Source organism: Musca vetustissima, unplaced genomic scaffold (assembly GCF_032173495.1).
Source record: "Musca vetustissima isolate MV318-11 ecotype Yass unplaced genomic scaffold, APGP_CSIRO_Mvet_v1 utg78243, whole genome shotgun sequence".
NCBI lineage: Eukaryota > Metazoa > Arthropoda > Insecta > Diptera > Muscidae > Musca > Musca vetustissima.
Window position 1 is genome coordinate 14,539 of NW_026880744.1, and position 17,720 is coordinate 32,258.

Consider the following 17,720-nt stretch of genomic DNA (forward strand, 5'->3'; position numbering starts at 1 on the left):
AAAAATATCCTTAAATAACCCAAAATTATTTCCGATTCTTATAGAGAATATACCAACTAATTATTCTATATAATTTTTTTCAACAAAGACAAATTATTAAAAATTCATTCATCGATGTGCGATGAATGTATTCATCAGCATACAAATTCTCGGATAATAAACTAAGAAAGGGAGATTCAGAAGAAATGCTTTGCTCCCAAATTACTTCGTCTGGTTCTTTGATCTCATTCAGTTCGCTGGTTATCTTTGTTTGTGTGTATACATTTTTGTATGTACTGAAATAAAGATAAAATGAAATATTTACTTGAAGCTGTAGCACAGAATCACTTGGGAGACATCTCAACTACTCATTGTCATTAGTCAAAGTCACCCATGTTAGCGATAACATCCCGCTGTTAGCTAGACATATTTCAATTTCTAAACGGATTGTAGTGCCTTGACATGTCGTCACAAACTCGGAATCAATATATAACTGGTCTTTGTGGTAAGCGTTAATAGTTTCTGAAAAACATTTTCAAATTTCTTTGGAAAAATATTTACGGAGCTTCCATTTCAAAGGAGTTCTCAGATATGGCCTAACAAATAGAATAAAAGCTTGTATACCTAACATTATTGTTACGATTTTGTTCTGCTTCAGCTAACATTATTTCCATATCGTATGGGGCATTTGTTGGCTGGGCTTCGGCTAGTTTTGTAGAACTTCAATCGGCCGACGCAAATGGTTCTGAGCCTCTAATAGGCGACGATGCAGGATGGATTGGATCAATGCTCTGTGTGGGTGGTTCATTTGGAACGGCATTTTTCTCTTGGAGCGCCGATAAAATTGGTCGGAAGCCGTGTCTGCTGCTCCTGGCTCTGCCTGCTTTGGTGAGTAATCAAACACTAAATAGTAGAAAATTAAATTAAAAGTTCCAAATGTTATTTCGATGAAACTAGTTGGGTTGGCTAATTGTTCCATTTGCAAAATCGTCCATACACTTGGCGATATCAAGGTTAATGGGCGGTTTTTCTGGAGGAGGGACATTTTCAATAATTCCAATATACACAGCTGAAATATCTGATGATAAGTGAGTACAATTTTATTTAAAAAAATAACTAACCAAAAGAAAAAAGTTGAAAAATGGTATAGTTCCAATGAAGTTTCCAATCCCACATGACACTATACTATAATTGATGTTTATAAAGGGTATATATAATATAAATGTGGTCTTGTGTCGACAACGTTTTCTATGTGAATTTTACAAAATCACAGGGCAACAGAAATACTTAATTGCAGTCACTTTCAATGGACATTTTTTTTTAAAATCTCAAAACACCGAAAAGGCAGCGGGTTAAGTTAATTTCCTACCATCAAATCAAATTACAGTGAATTTATCAAATTCACTTAGAAAACTGACAGTAACGCGAACGGAGAATTCATTGTATCAAGTGTCCAAAGATTGTTCCACCACAGTTTACATCTGAAAAAAATAAGACAATTGGTTTTGAAATAAGTCGAAAATTTTCCTATTTCTTAAGAATCTCTTAAATAGTTTTATAACATGAGGACCCAATCCTAATCATTCGCGGTACACATAGGCTTAGGAAACCCGCAATGCCAATTTGTTATACACAGTATGTCAAAAATGTCGCTCTTAGCATCTACCACAGATTTTTTATATGGTTCAGTTCGGGACATTGTGCTGCTGTATCCAAAACTTTGCACACGGTTATAAAGAATCCACAGCCGCACTATATGTGACTTATGATAATGTGGCTTGTTGTCCCTGTTAAAAGTATAAATATAGTTGTGCGCCTATCTTTGTTTCCATGAAACGAAACCCCCTAACTCCTAATCAGCTGGTGCATGCTCCTAACCAGCATCTGACCACCAGTCTTGAATAGTTCGGCTTGCAACCCATCCACACATGCTGCTTTATTATTCTTCAGCCGATTGATTGCTATTCTGATCTCATCATGGCTAGGTGGTATACATTCTATACCATCATCTCTTATTGGTTCTCTGGTATCTTCTTTACTGCCACTATTTGATACCAGAAGCTCTCAAAATGCTCCTTCCAGATCCTCAACACGCTGTCTGTATCTGTAGCCAGGTTTTCTTCTCATCTCTACAGGAGGATGTGCCTGCACCAAAACCTTCGGTTTGGTGTTTAACTTGTTGGTAAAATTTCCGGAATTCATTCTGACTCCTGTGCATCTGGATTTTCTCACGCTCACGTTTTTCTTGTTCTTTCTGAAAACACGTTTCTCCTCTCTCCATCGCACTACGTGTTGCTACTGTCTGCAGGGTTGCCCTATACGCTTTGTTTTTCACATCTGTAGCATTACGACACTCCTGATCGTACAATGCGTTTCTGGTGCTGCTAACTACCATGTTAGTATTATTTTGAACTTCTATACTTAGTGTTATTTCGAGCTTCTATATTTGAAAATGTTTAATATTTATCCATGTGTGTAAATTCATTCTTGACATACTGTATGGTAATGTAAATCATACATTCGTTTCGAAAAAACTTTTCTGATTCTATTATATTTTAAACCAATTTACTGGTTTTTCATGTAGCTGTAACATAACAGATATTAAAGATAATTGTTAAAAACTCAAATGAATTATTTTGAAGCTTACGAATTTTAAAATTATCGCCCATGTGACATGTTTCGAGAGTTTTTGAATTCCCGTACTTTTTTAAATTCCCATGTTGTGCAAAATTGTGTGCTCAATTCCGAGCGAAAGTGCGGCTCGAAATCATATCTGTGTTCAATATGTTACGAAATGTGTTCAATAAAAAAACATATGTTTCATTAGAATTTGCAATTTGTTTAACAACAAAATTAAGAAAAAAATATGCCTGCTGGCTTATTAATTGCCCTGGTTTCTATTAGAAAAAGTCTAATGATACTGGAACGTGTTAAAATAAGCATTTATGGATATTTTGAGAGAAGTTGGTCCTTGCATACATAAGGGTACCATTCCCGAAAGCCTGCAGTTAGCAGCTACCTTAAGATTTCTGGCTGTTGGTGGGTTTCAGAGGGTAGTGGCAAATGATTTAAAATTAAGTGTTGATCGCACAACAATGTGTAAAATATTTCGGAGAGTAATGAAAGTCCGGGAAGACAAAGTGTGTGCAAGCTGTGGACAGCTGCAGACCAGGAGGAGCCCTTTTTATTTTCTTTAATTTTACTATAAAAAATCATGTAAATACTGTATTTTTTAAATAAATATTGTAAAAACACGTTAAATATTACTTCAGCGTTATTTTTCAGATCTCAGATCTACGTACGATCTCATTTCGTTTTCAATCCACAAAGCTATATGTGCTCGAATTATATTCCCAATATTTTTTATACCCTTCACCACACTGTGGTACAGGGTATTATGTCTTTGTGCATATGTTTGTAACAGGCAAAAGGAAACGAGATAGACACATGATTCCTTTTGAGAATATGCATAGCATCACTTTCTGAGTCGGTTTATGCATGTCCGTCCGTCTGTAGATGTTAAATTGTAAACAAAGTACAGGTCGCATTTATAATCCGATTTGGATGAAATTTGGCACAAGTCACTTATTTGGCCCAAGGACGAACCCTATTGAAATTGGGAAAAATCGGTTCAGATTTAGATATAGCTCCCATATATATTTTCGTTCGATTTAAGGTAAATGGGCCACCAAAGTACCTCTTTATCTTTTGATTTGCATAAAATTTGGCACAGAGTACTGAATCAGGTCCAGAATGATGTGTGCCAATTTTCGAGAAAATCGGTTCAGATTTAGATATAGCTCCCATATATAGTTTCGTCCGATTTAAGGTAAATGGGGCACCAAAGTCCCTATATACCATTCGATTTGCATGAAATTTGGCACAGAATTAGGTCTAGAATGATGTGTGCTAAGTTTCTTGAAAATCGGTCCAGATTTAGATATAGCTCCCGTATATATTTTCATCCGATTTAATGTAAATGGGTCTTCAAAGTCCCTCTATATCTTTCGATTTGCACGAAATTCAGCAGAGGGTACTGAATTGGGTCCAGAATGATGTGTGCTAAGTTTCGTGAAAATCGGTTCCGATTTAGATATAGCTCCAATATATATTTTCGTTCGATTTAATCTAAATTGTGCACCAATGATTGGCCGACCCGCACACAATTTTGTACAATGTACTGAAATTACTGTAACCTTGTGTGTGTCAAGTTTTCTTGAAATTGGTTCAGATTTGCATATACCTCCTATATACTTTCGTCCGATTTTAAGTAAATGGTGTACAAAAGACCCATAGCAAGTTTGATTGGCAAAACGTACTGAAATTAGTATAAATTCATGTTGATTGTAAACCAAATAATCAATGGGTGCTTGATTGATATTATATTTTAAACAGTGAAGCATACCAAATAGCGTGCGTAAAGTTCCTTCGAAAATACGATATGTGTAAAGATACATATGTAGAATATCCCCAAAGTGGTGAAGGGTATCATATAGTCGGCCCAGTCCGACTTTACTACTTTCCTTACTGGTTTGGGAATTCGGAATGGAGCACATCAAATTTGGGAAAATGTTTCACATTCGAGCAAACTCGAAATGCAGCACATGGGCGTATATATGGAGTCGAGTCTGGATGATTTCTTGTTCTTCAAAATTGTAAAACATATTCGCATCTTATATGATTTTTGACATCTGACATTAGAATAAAAATTTGTAATTGAATCATTAATAGAAAATATGTGGTACTTCGGACTTAGAACATAGACACCAAGGGTCTAACTCCGGTCGATAACTCTCAAAAAGTGTAACCGATTTGATCCAACACAAGGCCTATATAAGGTCGGCCAGTAAGCGAATTCATAGAGAAAACTTTAACTTCAACGTCAATTTATTTGCCGAGGCGAAAAATAATTTTTTCACTTTAAAAAAAAAACACGGCCAAAAACACAACACAATTTATAATTTGTAGGATAATTTACTTGAAAATCTTCTTAAAACTCTTGAAATAGTCCAAATGTGCTTCAGAAATTAAAATTGAATTGAATGTTGACAAAATATTAAAATTTTCTTTTTGACGTCTAACTTAATTTTGTATGTATGTATAGGTTTTAAAATATGATTTGACAGCAAACATTATACTCCCCTGTGCTAACTGTCCGACCTTATATAGGCTTTCATCCAACATTTTCATATCGTTACATGTCTTTCAAACTGAAAAGGAATTTCCAAAATATTGGTAAATCACCCAAACTTTGCACAACCTAATATTTGTACCAAATCTATATCAAGTTCAATGTACCTCCCTTAAAAAAGCCTAAACATTCTGAAATTTTTTTAATCTAATACCTCTACTACTATCGTAATACTTTAATCGCTTCTGTGGTACCTCCCCACAAAGGGCCAAGATTTGAAAAATTTGCAATTCTCTTGGTGAACATTTTAATATTTATACGGAACATAAATTTAAACGGCATGTACATTAGAACTTAGAACCGGGTTAACCTACTTTATGAGGATTTATTTGACATATATACAAAGGAGTTGACAATTGAAACCCACTGGGTTAAAGAAATTCGGTTAAATGTAATTGTACTATTAGTGCAATTATGGACTCCATTGTGGTACATCCTCCAGAGGGATGCTTGTTTTTATTATAGTTTATTTTTATGAGCGTATATATGAATCCCAAAAGTTATGCAAAAACACTTCGTGCTGGGATCAGAATGCGTTATGATAATACATTGTAGTCACAAGTTTTCCTTATTATCTATCTCAACATAAGACAACGATAAGAATATGGACTTGATTTGAACTTTCTCTAACTATATATATATAATATTATGAAAGTCATAATTCAATCATTGTGTTTACTTAGCGTTCGGGGTACAGTCGGAACATTTTTAGTACTATTTTGTAATGTGGGAGTTTTGGTGGCATTTATTTTGGGTACCTACTTATCCTGTCGGATTGTTGCATGGATTCTATCGACATTACCACTGGCATTTCTTTGTGGTGTTCTATTCGTGCCTGAGAGTCCGCAATATTTGACAAGGAAAAATGACGTAAAGGTATTTATATTTGCAGATTTAATTTACAATCTAGTTGATTGTGATAGAAACATATGTATATGTAATTTTACAGGCAGCCGAAAAGTCATTGTGTTTCTTTAGAAATATATCATATCAAAATTCGGAGACGGATCCGAAGATCAAACTCGAACTACAGAATTTAATGGAAAAACGTGGTGATCACACAATGGAGAAGAGTGAAACTAATGCCAGTCTAAGGGATTTTGGTAAGTTGTATGGCTTGAAGTAAAGTGTCAAATCTGTCAAAATATATTTCAAGATTCAATGGTAAAGTAGTATGGTTAATTAATAAAAACACTTCATTTTAATCGAAAAATAGTTAATTTTAAGAAATGTCTATCGTTTGTCCTTTTTTATATGTTTAGCTGAGCCCAAGGCACGAAAAGCTCTTTGGATTGGTATAGCTTTGATGGCTATCAACCAGCTTTGTGGGTGTTTTGTTATGCTAAATTACACTGCAACCATCTTTAAGAACTCCGGTTCAACATTGCCGCCGAATCAATCGGCCATTGTAGTTGGAGTTATACAGCTTGTTGGCACCTATGTATCAACTCTGTTAGTGGAACGGGCGGGAAGAAAAGTAAGTCTAATATATTTATACAGCGCTAATTTTTCGTCTTTAATATTTTAAACATTGTTAATATTTTAAACAAAAACACACTTCCATGTTTTTAACGTTCTATAGATTTTGCTGATAGTATCGGTGATTGGTACTGGCACCGGACTCTTATGTCTGGGTTTATTTATGTGTTTGGGTGACCTTACAACTGGATCCTGGATTCCGGTGGCCTGTTTCTCTTTCATAATATTTATTGGATGTTGGGGTGTTATAACTCTTCCCTTTGTGGTGGTAGCAGAAATAATGCCGCCCAAAGTTCGAAATCTCGGATGCATGATCTGCATGTTATCCCTCTGGGTTTATTCATTCTTCCTCCTAAAAGTAAGTGTAGTAATGGGAATGCATCGGTATTTTTTCATTTTTAATACATTTTATTACCATATTTCATTTCAGTATATGGGACTGTTTTCGGAGTTGATCGGCATGCATGGAATAATGTTTTTCTTTTCGGCCTGCAGTTTCATCGGGGCTATATTTATTGGAATTTTTGTGCCTGAAACTAAAGGCAAGCCCATCGAAGAAATACTACAAAGTCTTTAGTATTAACAATTTGTGACTGGAATTTCTAAAAAATTGCTAAATATTAGATTTAATAATTAGAAACAAATTTTTAAGAAATTGCAATATGTATTACCTTTAATATTGCTATACGCAAAATAAAAAAATATTTAATATACTACATATATCATATATATGGGAAATTACAATTTTTTTTTAAATTCCATAAAAAAATTTTTTTGCGATAACATTCATGATTTTTGGTACAAAGGTTAATATAGGTTAACTCCTATGGTTAAAGGAAAATACGCTGATTAAAAATCGGTTCGCGATCACAAATTCGGGTGCTGCGCACAAAAGTTATAGCGGTTTTAAATCTTGCATTTCAAATATAAATGAAATGAATTCCTATTTGTTGTAATAAAAAAAGAAATAAATTAATTTTTAAATTAAAACAAAACGTTTTTTGAATTTTGGATTTTTTTAGTATGGCTCAATATTAAAAAAAAAAAACAATTCGCGTATTCGTTGAAATCAGTTGATGCGCATGCGGTTTTCCTATAAACCGAATCAATCTCTTCCAATAATTATGAATTTTTCGATGTTTCATTTAGCGGCCAAAGTGTGCCGCTCGATGCACTTTACTATGCAAAAACCCTAAAAATGGCTAAAAATTACGCAACGTGCATAAGATTTTTATGCGCATCAGGATTCAGTAATCTCCTACGAAAATACATAAAAATAAACAAATTTTAAAAGGATTGGTTAAAAACCGCGGATGTTCCGCCACAATCAATTTTGGATTAGATACGCATATTATTCGCGTATTGATGTATTTTGACCTATTTTTACACAGATTCGCGAATATGATAATACAAACATGAATGTACGTAAAATCTATTCGAAGAAAAACGCGATTATATACGCGAATTTGTCAAAATACGTTTTTGATGTTTTTCCCACATTCAGGGTACCTATATACGCCGTTTTATTGGTCGGAATTGAACATGGCTGGGCTCATTAGATTCGGGAATTAAAATAACTAAAATCACGCGGGGTTCAACGATATTTAGTGGACCTTCTTAAATTTAGACTCAAAATACCAAATTTTCGTCTTTGGAATCCAATTGCAAAGAAGCTACGGTGAGCACATTCATGAGATATACACCAAACGAAGTAAAATCATGAGTTCTACAATCCTATAATTACTTTAGCCCATTATTTGGATGCGCGTCCCAATTATAAGAAAAAATCCAAAAAACATCGAAAATCCGGCTTCAAAATGTCAGCATCCGTTTTTGTTGGATGCAGTGATTATATCGAAAAATCAACGAACACAAAAAACTCGTTGGCTTTAACCCTTTTTTACCCATTTTTCTACATTACCATCACCACAGCTTCCACGCAACTTATTATTTATTACCAATATTTTAAGATTTTGACAAGAACACTTCATTTTATAGAAACGAATTTAAATTATATGCAATATGTTCATATTTCGCGAGTTATAAGCTTTTAAAAGATTTTTGTAACTTCCCATACAAGAGCATGTCTTGCGGAACGCGTACTAACGAGGCCAAGTTGGGACAGATGACCACACTATAATGTTACCAAATCTAGAATGCTAGGTAATTTCATAGTCTTAGGCGCAAATTCCGTATAAAACTCATTCGCATTGGTCTATATTTTCACATAAACTTTATATAAACATAAGCCCTATTTTCGATATGCTGGTGCAGCTATACGATTTTTAAACCTCCACTATAAGGTGGAGTGTATATTAATTTGTCATTTTGTTTGCAACACCTTGAAACATTCACCGAAGACCTCATAAAGTATATATATATATATATATTCTAGATCAGAATAAAATTCTATGGCGATATATAAATATCCGTCAATCTGTTGAAAAAAAAATATATATATGTATATATATGTTAAGGACGAGAGTCCTGGTTAAGATAAAATACAACAGTTGATGGCAAAAGTAAAAAGGCAAGAATTATTAATTTAAATTACTTTATTAATTCTGGCCTTCGTAGTTGTTGACTCCAAACCTCACGTTGTTGGCAGTGACGTCCAAATTATGCTTATTTAAATATTTCCCACAGGTGCATTATGCTGACGGTAGGCCTAGTGCACGAGTTCGATGACTGTGGGAACATATCGTATTGCCGTTTCGCAACTGGATCAATAGTGCTGACTTAGCTGCACGTGTAAGTATGAGACATCGCAGCACAGTAGTTTGAAGATATTGAAGTGTGTTAACTCTCCCCACTCTAAAAATCTACGTCACGCAGATCAGGATGTATATATATATATATAAGTTAAGGACGAGAGTCCTGGTTAAGATAAAAAATACAACTCGACAACAACAGTTGATGGCAAAAGTAAAAAGGCAAGAATTATTAATTTAAATTACTTCATTAATTTTGATTATAAATAAAATAAAATTAACGCGACACTTCTTATTCCCAAACTCCAACTGAATTCTGGCCTTCGTAGTTGTTGACTCCAAACCTCACGTTGTTGGCAGTGACGTCCAAATTATGCTTATTTAAATATTTCCCACAGGTGCATTATGCTGACGGTAGGCCTAGTGCACGAGTTCGATGACTGTGGGAACATATCGTATTACCGTTTCGCAACTGGATCAAAAGTGCTGACTTAGCGGCACGTGTAAGTATGAGACATCGCAGCACAGTAGTTTGAAGATATTGAAGTGTGTTAACTCTCCCCCCTCTAAAAATCTACGTCACGCAGATCAGGATGTAAGGAGGCGTTTTGTTGTATTATTGGGAGGTTCAGTTTGGGTAGGTTTTTCTTCGTTGTTAACTTTCTCCAGGTTATCCAAATAAGCACCATTAGTCCGAATAGTCCCAATGATCCTGACATCATGAACCACGTAGTTTTCTCCTTTAAATAGCCCAAAAGTTGTATATTTGTCGAAGCCATTTCATGTACGAGATTGAGGTTAACGGATAGGCTCTTATTTGTGATAGTTTGACCAGAACTGTTCAAACTCCAATAGATTTTGTTGTTGATTTTTAATGATTCATTTTCCATTTGTAGAATAAAGGATCCATCGAGATGATGGGAGTTGCGTTGGACCAAATGCTACTGTTAAAGTTATCCAAGAATATTGTGTCATCTTTATGTAATTCGACTTTTGATTCAGAACTGGTTACATAGCGGCAAGCTGTTTTGTCACCCTTCAAAAGTCTTGTAATGCAATCATCCTCTGGCAGCTGATCAAGCCTTTCCTTATACAGATCATAGCGTTGGTTAAACGAAGACACTTGTCTTTGACACCATAGGTTTCATCCTTGTTCATCAGTATTGTCCTATAAGTCACGTCCACTTTCTGGCCTTCCTTTAAAAGTGCTCGTACAATTAGGTGATTGAATTTGGTTTCCGCTACCTTCGGCATTGATAGTATGTAGAGTAGGTGGGTGCCATTAGTATATATAGAAGGCTCGCTGTATTCAATGGCTTCGAAGATGTTACTGTAGGGAAGAACATTTATTTCACCTATTAGTGTTTACAACTTTGGCCTTGGCCATTTGACAAGCTCGTACTAATTCATCCACATCTTCCTTTAGTATCGTGTGCTGTATTTCTTGTGAGGACTTAGCTTGAATATTATATCCCACTATAACATTTGTTGTAGTAATGATTCCATTTATGGTCCGCAAAAGTTCTTGGGTTTTCGTGGAAATTTCGGAGTTTATTTTGTTTTTCAGATTGTTATTAGAGACTAGTGAATCTTGGCTTCGCATAATTTCATTCCAATCTATTGCATCTGGTGACCCAGCAATCCATTTCCAGGCCGATCCAATCCAGTTATTGAACGTTTTAGTCTCGCTGTCTTAAGTCCTTTCAGCTCATTAAGTTGAATGCGAATTTTTTTCAAAGCAATAATACCTTTTATTTTAGTGGTCTCATTCATCTTGTTGTTCTCATCCTTCAGTCGATTTAGTATGTCTTCATAAAGCTGCAAATTTATATTATGGATTAATTTGAACTGTCCGTTAATCACCCAGCCATAGCCATCACGAATTGTTAAAATAGGAGAGTCCAAATTGAATATGGCGTATGCTTGTGCGGCTGCACAGAGGCAGATCCTAAGAAATGATCATAAACTATTGACTTGTAGTATTCTATTTTTTTTGTAGTATTCTAATTGTTTACTAAATAGTTTTCTAAAAACATTATACCATACACGACCATTTTTAATATTATTAATATTTTTACATTTTTTACTTTATAACATTTTGAAAATAATTTTAGATGTTATTTTCTTAGCAAAATTAAAACAGAGAATAGTAAGTCAAAATTCTACACCGAAATTTTCACATTTATTCTGATCATACAAAATTTTGAAAATGATTGGAAGATTCTTTAATATAAAAATGTCTCTATTCTAGCGGTTAGTAGCAATTGATGAGTAGTAAGGAATGAGAGGAGTTCGGGAAGACGGAATACGTTTCTTTGGATCAATCGAATAACAGGGTAGTGGGATGTTTTATGTTTTGTTAGTAGTGATTTTTATTAGTTTTGGTTTTTATTGTACCTTTATGGTTATTTTTTCGTTTTTTTTATATTGTTTTTTATTTTCTTTCTTTTTTTGGATACCATTGTTGGTATCAGGTTAGGGGTTTTGTACCTCAATTGGTAACATTTTTTTTTGTAATATTTGTGACCCTTATCTTGGGTAATTTTGTGATTGTAAACCCTGTTTGGGTTTATATTTTTGTGGGTTATATTCATTTTCATTCTTAATTTTTCCTTTTGTTTGTGACCCTTATTTTGGGTAATTTTTGTAATTGTGAACCCTGTTTGGGTTTATATTTTTGTGGGTAATATTCATTTTCATTCTTAATTTTTTCTTTTGTAATATTTATACACCAGAAGGGTGTTAATTGGCGATTATTTTCGGAATGCAGGCGTGAACTCAGATGACATAGGAAGGGTCATGTTAATCCCTTTTAGTTATAGCATTTAGCCATTGCTACAGCCTACTCATGGCATGAGCACCTTCACCGTCAATTAAAGCCATAAATTCTTGGTGGAGTTGAACCACTTCGAAGACCATCCCTCGGACCACCGAGAAAACTGGAATTGAACCAGTGTGATGTATCGAATACAAATATTGAACAATATGCACCCAGACCGCCCGGGACCAAATATCTATGCATGAGCCATCTTACCTCTTGACCAATAATCGCTTTTTATTATTAGACTTTTTTATGTCAGATTTGTGGAATTTCTTTCCACTCTGTGTAATTACAGTAACGTTTCTATCTTGAGAAACAATTTCTTTTTTGTATATTGGTTTTTCTTTGCTTTTAATTTATTTGTTTGATATAAACATTTCGTCACCAATAGTGAAATCATGTGGGGGCGAGCGAGTTTTGTTGTTTCTAGCATTTCTAGTTTTTTGTTCATGTAGTAGAAGAGCCTTAATATCGTCGTATGTGCGTTCCCTAAAGTTTGACAACTCTTGATAATTTATTCTGGCAGTTCTATTAAGGAAAATATCAGCAGGTTTTCGCTTCGTAACTGAATGTATGGTGTTGTTATACCTATCCACGGTTATAGCGACACGACAACGATAAATTTCAATCAAAGTGAAATGCAGTCTCTCAACCTGTCCGTTTACCTCACTATGTTGCGTCGGCGTTTGATATATTTCAATACCTAAGGACCGAATGTAGTTTATAACAAGGGGTTCATAAATCCACGCTCGTTGTCCATAACTAAAGCACGCGGAACAGTAAAATAATGGAGAGCAATATTTATCATCATTTTTAAATGTGGAGATGACCTATGTTTAATTGGAAATAATTTTGCAAATTTGTCTATACAACATAGAAATTTCTGTTTTTCTATATCAAAAATATCAATGTGAAGGATTTCGCAGGGATAATTCGGAATTGGAGTGGGTTGCATATGTGGTTTTGAAGGATGTCTGTCATACTTGTTTACTTTACACGTTTCACATTGTTTAATGTATTCTCGAATTTGCGGGAAAATAAAATTTCTCAAGAATTTGCTCCCTGTTCTCACGTGCGTTGCGATGAGCACGTTTATGTTCCTGTTCTATGATGTTGAAAATTCTATCGGTTAACGTAACATTCTCAACCATTCCTTGTGTTATACGGATCCTGTACCTATAAAAATGATTGGTATATACATCCTGTAATGAGGGAATCGAGGATTCCGGTATTTTGATACCGTTTATTACATTAGGATTTAAAATTATTTTTAGCACATCAATTAGGGATGCATTATTTGTCGTAGGTAATGTTACTTGTCTTTCGATTTCCTCTCTCATAAAAGCAGGGTAAGGGTTACTTTTACTAGTAATAGATTCAGAGGTTGATGTCTTTATGTCCGCGCGTACGCTGGTATCGATCAATTCATTACCACTAAGTGGTTCAAAAAGTTTTGAGTATTTATCTAATAAAGGGTTGATTCTATCATGGATTCGATGAGGTAAATTCTCCCCTATAGTAAAGAATACATCTGACGAGAAACGCGCTTTTATGGGAATTTCGTATTTGCCTACTATAAGAAGATCGTTTTTTCTGTCTATTATTGCCCCAACTTTTCTTAAGGTATCATCACCGATTATACCCGAAAAATTACCCAAATTAGGTAATACGAAAAATTCAATTTTTGTTAAGTCCCCTATGCTATTAAATATTTCTAATTCCGATTTGTTCCGTTACCCCCGACTGAGGCAACATTAAATACCCAGTATCAATTAAGAATTCCAATAACCGACCATCCGCTAAGAAATATTCTATATGGTACGCTTGATGACCGGATTCCAGAAAATCCTCAGAGTTTTGTTCATTTGATGATTCCAGGTTACCTTCTTCAACTACATCTTGTTCCTCTTTCTTTTCAGAAAGAGTATGATATAGTCGTTGTTGCTTTCTAGAATAGTTTTCTGATCCATTACTTCGTTTGAATGGATTGGGTCTATTCATATAATTCACGTTTTTTGTTTGAAGGATCCACCTCCATTTTCTCCACCGGAAGATATGACATAGAATTTTGGTTTCCTTTCTGTAAATAACGATGATCCGCTGAATTTTGTTGACGATGATCTTGGGAACGCCAGTGTGGTTTCGGTGGCAATTGTGGAGGCTTATTCTTAGTCTGGTATGACGTAGTATTTGGCAAACTGTTAATAGGTATTGAGACTCGATTGTTAGAGGAGGGGTTGTGAATCGAGGAATTCCGAAAATCAACATTTTGCATCTCCAGGCACGCTGAATAAGCTTCGGGTAAAGTTTTTGGACGCTGTATAAGCAATATCCTGGACACGTCTCCACTGAGACCCCGAATAAAAACATCCCTCTTTGGTTGAGACGGTGCAACTGGTGCTCCAGAGTACGTATGTCTATCTTATCTGCATAGTGTAGTGACAGACATTCTTTAATTTTTGACCAGTTGCTGTCAAAAATATTATACGAAATAAGTGCAGAATCGGCTGCACCCCTGACCTTTTGTCTTATATGTTGGAGGATTGCTCGGTACAAAGGTTTATCCCTTACTACCGAAAAAATCTGACAATATACTTTCAACAGAGTGTCAATTCCTCGTCAACTGCATTTACGCGGTTGCTAGTCGAGGCCGCACCTTCATTTAAGGCATATAAATGTGACACTTTCCTTTCTAATATATTAATCTTTTCAAGTAGAGCATTCACTGCTCCAGTAACTTGAGTGAAATTAGACCTCAGTTCTTCCATAGTTAATGTAAGTGAAAATAAAATAAATGACTTACGTGACAATTGGGCAAAAGTGCATGTGGCCCGTTTTAAGTATTATGTTAATAGTTGATTTTGTTTCTGGATTTATACATTTTTTATATATTGGACTTATTCTTTGACAACCTTAGTTATATTCTTTGACAACCACTTTTTCAATTATTAGAGATTTATTTCTTGTTACATAAAGTTCGGATATCTTAATCCTTTCTTTTTTCTTTTTTACATTCACCAGTTTTTTATTTTTTTATAGTGATAACACTTTTAAAAGTTAACTTCTTTGAAGTATTTTCCTTTACACATAGAAATCTGTTTCGATCACTTCCATTTGTTTAATTCAAAATATTTTTTATTTTCTTTTTATATGTTATTAAATTGATCCACACTATTTTTCTTTTTTTTTAAAGTTATCTTCTTTGAAATATTCTCATTTACACATAGGAATCTGTTTTCGATCACTTCCACTTGTTTATTTCAAAATATTTTTTCTTTTTTTTTCTTATTTGTTATTAAATTGATCCACACTACTTTTCCTTTTTTTATTATAAGGTCCTTCGTTTTTGTTTTTTTTTTTTATTTGCAAAGACCTTCGTGAGGGTCGGTCTGCTCGGACGCCAGATAAAAAAATACAACTCGACAACAACAGTTGATGGCAAAAGTAAAAAGGCAAGTATTATTAATTTAAATTACTTTATTAATTTTGATTTTAAATAAAAGAAAATTAACGCGACACGTCTTATTCCCAAACTCCAACTGAATTCTGGCCTTCGTGGTTGTTGACTCCAAACCTCACGTTATTGGCAGCGACGTCCAAATTGCTGACGGTAGGCCTAGTGCACGAGTTCGATGACTGTGGGAACATATCGTATTACCGTTTCGCAACTGGATCAAAAGTGCTGACTTAGCGGCACGTGTAAGTATGAGACATCGCAACACAGTAGTTTGAAGATATTGAAGTGTGTTAACTTATATATATATATATAAATTTGAATAAATACTGGCATAATTTCAATTTCACCATACATTCGGCAGTTATTTCACACAGTCGAATCATAACAGCGTTACCTTAGGGTCGTACCTAAATTGATGCGTATGCGTTCGATTTTATTCACCTCAAAAGTTAAATACACGTATTTCAATGAATGTGACCCAAATACCCATTGCCTATAAAAATATAAAGTTGAAAAAATTCAACATTGAAAATGCGTATTTTCAAGTTTTTGGTTTTTGAAAATAGAATTCCAGTCATTAAAAAATTTGTTTTTCTATAAATGTAAACATATTTCGGGTAATAAAGAAAATGTTTTCATTCATTTTCGCCGTTTTCAACGGACACACATGTAAATAAGGTCCTTGCGTATTTGGGTAATACGGACGTTCAACAAACCCTATAAAGGTGAGAAGGTGGGTATTTTAGTACGCAACGCACTGAATTTAGGTACGGGCCTAAAATTCAACGAAGCGTACAAAAATATTCAACTTCCCCACTATAGCAAAATGTTTTGTACGGCCGTATTACCCAAATACTTCGAATCCATTTCTCTTAGCGAACTAAACAAAATCGCGAAATAAAATTATAAAATTTATTAGTTTGGCTGTAGGCTTTTTAAAAGTAAAAATCGTTTTTTATTTTGATTTTTAATATTTATTGTTTCCAATATTTCGATTGGATTCTCCAATCATCCTCAGGGAACTACAATTACATATATTTTAACAGATTTTGAAAAAACAATAACAATATGTAAATAAACTTACTTGAAGAAAGTTATGTTGTATTTAAGTCAACGTTCTTACTTCAACTAAAGTCTAACAGATTTGTATTTGTTTACTGTGTGTCTGTAGATTTGAACGCAATTGTCTGTGATTGATTGATGATTATGTGCAACATCTCAAGAGTAAACCTTTTTTGATAATTACTTTCTTGAGTAAGAATTTTTATGTCATTAAAATCTGGGGTATGTCCTGTTTTTGTGCAGTGTGCTGCAAGGGCTGTTTTTTGCTCTACGGGTTTGTAAAGAGCTTCTTGATCCGATTTATGTGCGGATATTCTTGTCTTTAATTTAGTCTTAGTAGTGCCAACATATACCTTTTGGCATACGTTGGACTATTTTACTTTTTAATTTGCTGAAAAGATTATTCAGCGTGTTTGTAGTTTTAAATGCCAGCTCAAATGTTGTGTTGTCGTAAATGTTAGAATGTTTTAATCTTTCTGAAAACCCACGTGTATATGTCACAGTTTTGTAAATTTTCTCGCTGTTGTCGCTTATTTTCTTTGTCTCTTCTTTTCTGTCTCGTATCATGAGATTGTCAATGGTTTTGTCCGGAAAATCATTTTTCCTCAGGATATTCTTAATTATATTAATGTTTTTGTTGTGATAGTCTGGGTGGCTTATGTCTAAAACTCTATTTATGAAATTGGATGCTGTGTTGATTATTGTTCTTCTCGGATGTCTAGATGTAAAGTTAATCCGTCACCCCGACGCTGTAGGTTTCTGGTACCAGTCAAGTTTAAGATGAGGTCCTTTTCGTATCACTAGTGAATCCAGGTATGGAAATTGGTTTTTGTTTTCAAGTTCCATAGTAAATTGTATTTGAGAGTTGAATGAGTTCAAGATGTCTAAATTGTCCTTTATTTCGTCTTTTTTCATGACTGTAAAAATGTCGTCTACATATTTGGTCAAGATCTTTGGTTTTGTGTACATTCGCTGTATTGATGAGTCCAGTAATTTCTCCATAACTATGTCAGCTATGAC

The 17,720-nt window shown here is 34.4% G+C and overlaps 1 protein-coding gene across 1 annotated transcript; it reads left to right on the forward strand.

Annotated features, from left to right (window-relative positions):
• Positions 1 to 400: 400 nt before the first annotated feature.
• LOC133326567 (facilitated trehalose transporter Tret1) lies at positions 401 to 7,226 on the forward strand. Its single transcript, XM_061535196.1, has 8 exons — positions 401 to 484; positions 638 to 867; positions 937 to 1,067; positions 5,854 to 6,046; positions 6,120 to 6,273; positions 6,433 to 6,647; positions 6,753 to 7,007; positions 7,080 to 7,226. The coding sequence occupies exons 1-8, from the start codon at positions 442 to 444 to the stop codon at positions 7,224 to 7,226; spliced, it is 1,368 nt and encodes a 455-aa protein (XP_061391180.1). The 5' UTR covers positions 401 to 441.
• The last annotated feature ends 10,494 nt before the right edge of the window (positions 7,227 to 17,720 follow it).